General features: G+C 39.0%; 1 protein-coding gene across 1 annotated transcript; it reads left to right on the top strand.

Moving 5' to 3' along the window:
- Nucleotides 1–331: 331 nt before the first annotated feature.
- Nucleotides 332–9,771, top strand: LOC110983145 (uncharacterized). The gene is made up of 6 exons (XM_022242143.2): nucleotides 332–353; nucleotides 6,182–6,273; nucleotides 6,691–6,811; nucleotides 7,117–7,242; nucleotides 7,859–7,951; nucleotides 8,550–9,771. The coding sequence occupies exons 2-6, from the start codon at nucleotides 6,205–6,207 to the stop codon at nucleotides 8,720–8,722; spliced, it is 582 nt and encodes a 193-aa protein (XP_022097835.1). The 5' UTR covers nucleotides 332–353; nucleotides 6,182–6,204; the 3' UTR covers nucleotides 8,723–9,771.
- Nucleotides 9,772–9,861: the final 90 nt, after the last annotated feature.

Raw genomic sequence — 9,861 nt, 5'->3', positions numbered from 1 at the left:
AGAACAAAAGAGCCCTAGGGTAAGTTACCCATCATCACAATATGTGGTTGGGGCTCTGAAAAGAGCGTTCCAGGGTTAGGTAAAGTGTAAACACACGGGAAAGAACAAAGGCGCCCCAGGGTAAGTTTCCAATCATCACAATGTGTGGTTGGGGCTCTGAGAAGAGCGTTCCAGGGTCAGGTAAAAGTGTGTCAGCGAAACCGGCAAACACCCGAGAACGAACAAAAGAGCTCCAGGGTAAGGTACCAATCATCACAATGTGTGGTTGAGGCTCTGGGGAAAACGTTCCGGGGTCAAGTGAAGTGTGCCCGCGAAACTAGCAAACACCCAATAACGAGCAAAAGACCTCGAGGGTAAGTTACCAATAATCACCGTGTTACATTTGTCCAGTCGGTTTCCGATTGGTTTTTAATTCGCGTTGAGTGAATGGTACCTTGATTTCCATACTGAGGATTATTATAAGTGACGTACAAGACCAGAATGGCTCCTCTACACAGTTATCTAAATCTCTGAAATCTGCAGGATACGTAGAAGCCCTATCACTGTAATCATGTCTTACAATAACTTCAAAACATCAGAGGATATTGGATCTTGTTTCCAAATTCGTACTTCAAAATAGCTACTTCCACGTGACTGATAAGTTTTGCTGCGAATCGTCACCAATAAGAGCGCCTTCAATCGGCAAGAGACAGAAAGTAAACACACCTACCGTAAAATATTTTTATCCGTAACAATACGAACAGCGATATTTATTTCATAAGTCGCACATGGTTCGTACGGGGGAAACATGCAGCAGGAATGTGTGGCGAGTCCGTACGTTTGGTGAATTTGTGTTGCTCATAGGTCATTCCATGGCAGACCAACACCTTTTGACCGTATGTCTTCAGATTTTTATAAAAATTGCTGTGATTGTATACACCAATAAAAGATAAATACATGCCAATTTTAGAGGAATCCACCCTTCCATGCAGCCACAAAATGGACAGTTTAGCTTAAAAATCTGCCTTTTAAGTAAAAATTGAACTTTACTTTTAAAATCGTCATCGAATATGTACAAATTTGCTATCAAAATAATCGGAAATACATACTCTTTTTACTGATAATGTGAGAATTTGGTTTTATGAATCAGGAACCTTTAGCACATACCTGTGACCTTTGACCCATTTTTAAAAAAGTATCATTGAATTTTTCTAAACAAAATGGTTTTTGAAGGGTTGTTCCATTCTCTAGTAGTATCCACCTAAATCTTTCTGGGCACTTTAAAACAAAAAGGTTTATGGGCATTCTTCTGTAGCCTGTCAGCTTAGAAAATGTAAATTTTGTATGTAACCCTAACAAAAGATATTGTACCCAACCATTCTGTACCTTGAAATGAATCTAATGAAGCTGATAGAGGTTTGATACCGAACAATCGCACACAAGATTTTCATTTCATTCGGGGAGCCTGTATCAGGAACAAAACTGAGGCCAAGATTTTGGGAACTCTGTGAGGAATTGTTTTTTTGTGTTGACTGGATGAAGTGTTACACCTGAGAGCCCCACACTACTCACCAAAATACTTGACCTTGAACATTGCACAATCACGTTTGAATACAGTAAGTCAACAGTGTGAGTCTTTGTAAGTGACATAGTGAGCAGTGTGAAAGAATTTGGTATTGTACAGCAACTTTTATGAGTAAAGCGGTAAACTCTTGTGGATTTCAGGTGGCCAACTTAAAGGATTTTGGGTAGATATCCAAGATTTATCCTTTGTTTGGACATATTGTACTGTAGGATAAAGCTACGGTCCAGTGTTCAGTTGGAAAATACCTCGATGAGGTGTCTTCTGATGACACCGAACTTTTTTATCCAAGTGATGATGGATTACTGTGTTTACGTCTTAGATTGGGTTGTGAAACATTAAGCAGCATATGCAATTTACATTATCAACGACTTGCAAAGTTGTTTTCTGGTAATCAGCGGAGGTGTTGTGATCCCCTCCGAGTACATGCATGCAAGGTACATTCCGAAGGGTTAAGAGCAATAATATTGCAGCAATCCTAAACATATCAACATCTTGGTCTTATACCAGGAAAGAAGCAGTTGTCGTTTGTCAGTGCTAAGCTTGCCCGTACCACAAGCTGCTTCTGAACCTAAAACATCTTCAAGTTCTGATCCATCAGTTATTGACCAACCATCAGCTTGTCAAGCCTATCCATCACAAACACCAATACACGATGTAGCTGCTGTAGCATCAATCTCATCAGTAAATGAAGCTCTTGAGACCACTGGTGTAACTCCAATCACACGCAAAAAACTTGGACAGAAGAAGTACGAAGCACCAACAGAGCAAGCTGAAGACCATTGGAAGCCACTTCAGTCACAGCTTGGTATAGAATAGGTACCACAGCCAACAGCCATAGAGGAAATGTGGAAACAGTTGAAATAAAATTTGGCTACAGCTACCAACAGCAAAAAGGTTCAGATTCTCACACTCGTACCAAAAAGCTGGAGTATTCGCAAAAAAATGCAGGAGTTTCAAAGTAGTGATTGGATGGCAAGAAAAGCCAACCCAACCCAACCCAACCCCAACCCAACAACCCAACAGATGATTTTCATCTGATGCTGAGTGGCATTTCTTTGCCACATCTTATGGCAAAGGACCTTGTGATGGATTGGGTGGAACTGCTTCGAAAGCCAGTCTGCAGAGGCCCTGCAAAGATCAAATCTTAAATATACATCAGCTCTGTACCTGGGCAAAGGTCAATATTCCAGGAGTACATTTCATTTACATGGACCCAACCGAATGGAACAGTGTGAGGAATCCCTGGAGAACAGATTCTCATCAACAGTGACTAGAGCATTCCTTATAGCCCTTAAGTGGCGCGTAATTTGTTTTGTCCCTGCAGCACGTGCCGCGTTAGTGGTAGCCATCATTAACCCTTTTGATCTCCGTGTGTGCGTATTCCTTGTATATTACAGCTCCATGATCGAAATGCAATGTACCCTCTGTATCATTTAACTTTTTCCCCAAGGTTATAAAAGGCCACAAATATTGCCTCGGCCCTTGAACGGCAAAAAAGGATGCATATAAATGAAATAATCGTTGCCCCTCCAAAAAAATTGTGCTCGAGCTGCCCTTGCCTAGCCCTCAGTGTTCCATGAAAGTTTCTCTGAGCAGTTGTAAGCAAGCTCTGCCCAACCAGCCTGTTTTCTGGTTTATTTTAAGATCTTTTCATTACAGCGTTCTTGTTACTTTGAATCTGTTTGGATGTCTTCACTGAAATAACTTTTGGCAGCAGGTCCGTAGCATGGCTGAAACTTCTCCATACTGGTTAACGATAGTTATCTGTTAGAGATGCTGAAGTTTGTTTTTAAGCAGAGCTTGACGTCTTGTTGAGTTGTTTTTCCGGGGGGCATGCTGCTGATTGTGGATTATCTTTAAGGTCCAAGGGGGTATTTTACAATTACAAAGTTCAACATTTGGCAGTTATTTCATTTCATTTCATATTGGATAATCAAATCCGTTTTCGCAGTTAAAAAAACTGACTTACAATGGATTAAGCAATCAAAATAAAAAAGAAAAAAGAAGAAATTAAAGTAAGAATAAAAAAAATTGTACAGAATTGTACATTGTACGGAATTAAATAGTTACAAAAATACTCAACATTTACCATTACATTTTACACTCACAAAAAATAAACCATATAACATGACTAATGACCAACTCTCATATAAGAACACTACTAAAACACGTCCGTTGGAATCTACACTTCAAAGATGAAATTATTGTAATCTTACAAATTTCAGTCACATGTAACCTTTAAAATTTAACTCCCATGTAAAAAAATGATAATAGAGGGCATTTCTTAAGAGAAGCACAATCCAAATATTTCTACCAAGAGAACTTCTTAGAGGGGCATTCCTTCCCATATTTGTTATGCTACCGGATTAACGTAGGAAGCGCACTGGTGAAATAACGTTTTGTTCGGCAACGGTTTTCAGGGATGAATGATTTATTCCGCAACATTTGTGTATGTTGAGGCGGAAAAAAATTCACGAAAAAGGTCAGTGTGGTCAAGGGTTTTCTTGAAAAAGGATAATGATATTCGATTACGCCTGATTGCCCAAGAATCTAAATTGAAATGTGATAAAGCTTCGGTGTATGACACATACTCTACCCCAAGAATAATCTCCAAGGCACGTTCCTGTACTCTTTCAAGGTTAGTCACCTGGTGCTGGGTACGTGCTCCGTTCCACACAGGAGCTGCATTATTCCACCAATGGCCTGATGAAGCTTTTATACAGAGTTATGAGGTCACTATGAGGCCAGCCGTAGTTTCTGAGAACCCTTAACATACAGATTTTATTATTACACGTTTGACAATGCTGTCCACATTTTGATCCCATTAAGATCACTTTGAATTATAACCCCAAAAACCTTGATATGTGCTGTAGTACAGAGATTATGGTCATCAACAGAAACAATAGGCATTATAGGACTGTTTCTAGAGAAGTCAACATTCATCTGAAAGCGCTTAGTAGGGTTTAATTTCATGCTGTTTTGCATCAACCAATCAGTAAGACTGTCAATGGCGTCCGGCAAACAAGATTGTGGGGACTTGCTGTTTTATCAGGACGTGTTAAGTTATCTCGGGGTGGTCAACACTTTTCGATGAACTTTATCTATAAACCCATATGCTTTTATTTCAATTTCACTAAAAATAACCCAATGTATCTGTCATACATTACAAAACAGGTGAAGTATACAATCATGAATGAAGCCAATTTTTAATGACTGATCTAGGAAATGGCAGTGGTCGTTGGTAGTTTTACAACGTGACACACCGCTATTAAAATGAATGGAATTCCCACGTTGAAAGCCGAGGGGGAGCGCAGTAATTATTTCTCATTCCGGAAAAATAAATTCCTTCGCTACGGATTGTACAAGATGCAGATCTTGCTGCACCCTCATTAAAATAGATACTTTTGCTGCTTCAACTCGAATCGGTTCATGTGAGAAAGGGTCAAAAACATGTCTCAATCGTTTATGATTAAAATTAAAATTGAAAAAGTAATGATTGTCTAAATTTGCTCAGAATCTCTCGAAGGACTCTTTACAATGTATTTCAATCCCAGTAAAAGCTTTCTTTTGTGAAGAGATTTTTTTTTTCGTCTTTTAAGGACAATGCTGAAAAAGAAAAAAAAGTTGTAATTTTGACGTCCACGAAATTTTCCAGCTCCCAAAGGTAGGGGAAATAGTGCTGATTTACAGAAGGTGTATTAAAATACCAAGTACATTGGTGAAATCATTAAAGATTTTTGTCTCTGTGCATTACTAGTTTCTTTAATCGAACTGCATTTCTCTCCAAAACCAGTCATCCTAGCAAGTAAGTATTCTGCTCAATAAGCCATGAAAGCTGCTTCTTCCTTCCAGTTGTTTGTTTCTTTTGACTTGGTTTTGCTTTTTTCTACTTTCTGCCCATCAAATATAGGTTCCTAATCCGAATATAGGTTCCTATACAGTCTCTTCTGTGTGGATGCTTTGTGAAAGTGCTTTTTCAATTCAAATTCCCAGTACCAGCAAAGTTTCTCAACGGTTTCGGTTTTGATTACAACCACTTCTGAATGTGTGCTTACGGAAGGGTTCGTAAAAATGGACAATATGTACTCTGCACTTCTTGAACCACAATCGAGAGCGTCCGTCCTTGGGATTTCGGGGCAACATAAACGAATGCTAAATAAGAAGATTTATTTGTAAAGTCATTGAAGGCGGTAGTTGTCATTTACTGGCCAGTTTTATGCAGGTATGGTGTAACTACTTTGTTAATTATTACCTTGCCCCGATTTTTATAGCATCGTCTGTCAGTCTTTTCAAATGGCGATTAAAGCCGCGTTATGCAGACTGCATTGGCTTTCCCCTGCAGTTGAAAATCCTATAATAAAAGTAAAAAAAAACAAATAATATTTTACATTTTTGGACCTGCAATTGAAACCAAAAGGTACACCAACAAATTAAACAGGGTGTGGATTACAAAATTATGCGGGTAAAACTTCCACCGGCCTTAGTTTTACTGTAACAAAAGTCACAAGCTTTCTAAATTTTGTAAAGTATATAAAGTCACTCAACAACGATCTTTTTATTCAGGGTGATTTTCTCTTTCGAGTACACCTGGCCATTTTTTTCCATTTCTTTTCGGAGACTTGACTTCACAGATTTTGAGAATGACTACCATGTGGAAGCTGGTGGCTCTTGCAGCTGCGGTTGTGACGGTTTCATCTTCGGCCATAATGGTGAGTACTGACTAACAAAGCGTATTAAACCACTGTAACATCTTAAAATGCGGGTTGGTTGTTTGCGCTATATTTTTGTTTTTAAGCATCGGTCCAGTACTTTATAATTGGTTTTACCGATATTTTACAACAGGGTGTCGAGCATCTCTGTTTTCTCCTCATTTGTTTTAAAATAGAATTAACCCACTTCGCTAATACTCAGATATATGCCAATTCTTTACCAGGCGTACCTTAAAAAAATACACAGTTTTGTTTGAAATTGGCTGCACATACCTTAAAAAAACCACGTTTTGTGCAAAATCGCCTGCACATTTAATGTACGAGTCATCAGCTAGAAATCTCTCATCCCTACCCCTCCGTCCCCCCGTTCCCAGTTCAAATGTACGCCACTGACCATGTGGATTTTTTGCGAATCAGGAGACCGATCTGAGAGTCCTGCCGTCTAAGGAGGAGCAGCTGTTAGAACTGTTTAGTGAGGACTTGGCTGAGATGACCCCACAAGAAATCGCCCAGTTTCTCCTTATCGACTCTCAGTTTGGTGAACTTATTTTAACCTACTTACCTTATTAACTTGCATTTTTTTTACTGAAACGATTAAAGACAGTATATACCCTGTAGTTTCTACAGTTAAACTTCACTTGTGGTGCAATGCTTTCATTAATGCCGCGCAACCTTTCTCCCCTTTTGTGTGCATGATCTGGCCCTGCAAGGTGAATTGCATGGGGCTCCAACAGATGTACATTACAAACTTTCAGGCATATTTATCTTTAAGTTCCCATTCCCAAATTTCATATTTGACAGCAGTCCAGCTTTCACGTAAATTCTTCTTGTTATGATTTGTAGTTAGTGCTTCAGAAGTCACGGGTGAAGGAGTTACAGGTAAATGCACGCTATCTAGAGAAGCACTCTCAGCGGAGTGCTGCGCCACACTGTCTTTCAAGATCTTCTGGAAACGCCACACTATCAATGGTAAGGCTTGCTTGGAATATTCTACCCAGTTCACAGAGGTATCTTGGTGGTAGATATATGAGGAAACGTAAATATTGAGCCAACAATTTCAGAACATAATGTTTGATAAAAAAAGTTGTTTCCGTGCTCAGCAACCGTCTTAGATGTTGACATTCCCTTTGCATTGATATGGACATCTTGGTGCACATTCTTCCAGACGGTCAACCAATTTTAATTCTTAAAATCACGTCACTTGCACCAGATTTTGTTTGTAGTGATAGTTTATCTCGATTGGTCAACGGTCGATGTGCATTACTTGGTATTAGTGCTGCTGGATACTAAAAATAAAATACCATGTAATTTCAAATTGTTGACCTTAGAAGAAACCGCTGCGATGTCAAATCAGCTGACTCAAAAGAACATGGTTTTGGGGCTAATTGCTTCCTAATTTCGTATGAAAGAGAGATCATAGGTTTGACTTTTAAGTAGTACGGACATATTATCCAGTAGCTGTAGTCAAACTGTAGTCTCTTTCATATATTTACCATTCTGAATAACAATTTGTACCACTGTGTTGCTCATGTCTTGTTTTGCGGTTCCTCGGGTGAAGAGTTTTTTTTCTTCAATTCTATTAAAGCATGCGCTTTCGTCCAGGTTCTTAAAGAGGTATATGGTCTTCACCTCAAAATAACTGCCCTTGGTAAAACGCTTTACGACGAAGAAGTGTCAGGTAAGACTTGGATAAGCTTGGATTGGCAGGTGCCTTGTGCTGGATTTGTTTCGATGAAACAAAGTTAATGATTACTTGTCAGGGATGTCATTGCTATAGCTCTACCTGTCAACACACACACAGGTTCAACCGGAGGGTATTCATGATAGAGATTTACCTTTTAAGGATTTTTATCTTTCTTAAATAAGATGCACAATGCAGTTTTAGCTGGGAGGTGCAAGTTGTCATTCTTACTGTCATGGCAGTCAGTGCCAAAAGTTCCAATACATATTCCCACAGGTGGCTTTCATACCGGTGTTGCAAAGAACGACCCACTTTCAAAAAAGGCAGTGCAATATGGTAAAGCACATTGAGAGACATATAAATGCATCGAAACCAACTTTTTGACATTCAGTGTTTTCATTATCTCGTCATCAAGCAATGTTTGTGTCAAAAATAGTGTACTTTGGATTGTTTTTCAAATTTGCTCATCTATTTTGATTGCTAATTTTAGGTGCTGACATAAATAGCTAGACTACTTCCAGTTTTTCTGACAAAAGTGTTTACCAGTCTCCCCGGATTTCTGACTAAACTAGATTAATTTGTCTTCAAATTGCAGCTCGTGAACCACCGGCCATTTGCCTAGGCGTCCCTAATATAAAACTGGTTAAAGTCTGCCTGGACTTCCATGAAGTCCAATGGAGTAACGGCTTCCATGCATGCGTCAATTTCGAAGTTCGTGTCCCTTTTAAGACCCTGTTGGATGTTCGTCTGGGATGCGTTGACTTCTGAATTGGTTGACCTAATTTAGCAACCGTTAAATAAGACACTTCGATCGTAATTATTCCATCAATATTAGATTAGACTAACCTACATGTTTTGCTTCTCAAGGCTATTAGAGTATAACTGGCACAACGCGTGTATGCTATATAGATAAGTATTTCCACAAAAAATGCACAAAGCAAAATCTGTCTGAAGAAAACTGTTGATTCAGGCTATCGTTTAGCTGAATATTACGCACGTTAATTTCTAAGGTAAGAGATTTTTGGCACTATAAAGAACATCTGGAGCAACCCCTTACATGTCAATTTAAATTCCAGCAAAACGTTCCCGGTGAGGGTAACCCCCCAAAGGTATTGTTTTTAGATAGTAGTCTTCGCAGCGCTCTACGGAGAGTTGACTTGTACCAAAGAAGCTAAGTATAGATTAACCACCCTTGTTACAAATGCATGTCAGCAGCTGTTTAACAACAAAACCTTCAAGCTAAACTAAACCTTCTTGTTCAAATGCCTTCCTTTTTGTACGACTTGTCAAAGTCATCAATATTTCACAACTGGCTAACTATTTTGGGGAATCAAAGTGCACAGAATGAAAGTGAAAATTAGGGAAAACGTCACAGATTCGTAATGGGGGACTGGGGGAAGACATTTTCTGTGGGCACCTGCCCCAGGTAGTTACGCCACTGACTAAAGCCATAGGGGTAGACATTTTTATTTGATGTTTAATAGCATTTATTCTTTAGTGTAGCAAATCTGACAATGATTGGTTGACATATTACCATTATTATTACTATTTATGTTGAAGCAGATGGCGAATCAAAGTTTTTTTCAACTCACTGGTAGGCTGGTATCATAATTGCCAATAGCAGTCTCCAAGTTTACTCTAGTCTAACAGCCGTTACAATTTTAATCTCTTTGCACTCCTGTTGCTATCACCTTTACTACAGTCGCATCAAAACAGGAACATAATAGACATTCCAAGCTCAGGTCCTGTCCTGTATGTTCATAATATCTTTAGTCAGTTTGTTGTGGGAAATAGTGAGATATGTATAACCTTCTTAATGATACAATAAATACAACGAGCTCCAAATAAGATGGGCACCTTCTTTTGTTCCATACTGTTGTCATTTTGAATTCATCCACAATCGCTTC

This window comes from Acanthaster planci, linkage group LG21, assembly GCF_054643075.1.
Source record: "Acanthaster planci isolate LZ-2023a linkage group LG21, COTS_SCS, whole genome shotgun sequence".
Lineage (NCBI taxonomy): Eukaryota > Metazoa > Echinodermata > Asteroidea > Valvatida > Acanthasteridae > Acanthaster > Acanthaster planci.
Note: the sequence above shows the minus strand (reverse complement) of the source record. Positions and strands in the feature narration are given on the sequence as shown.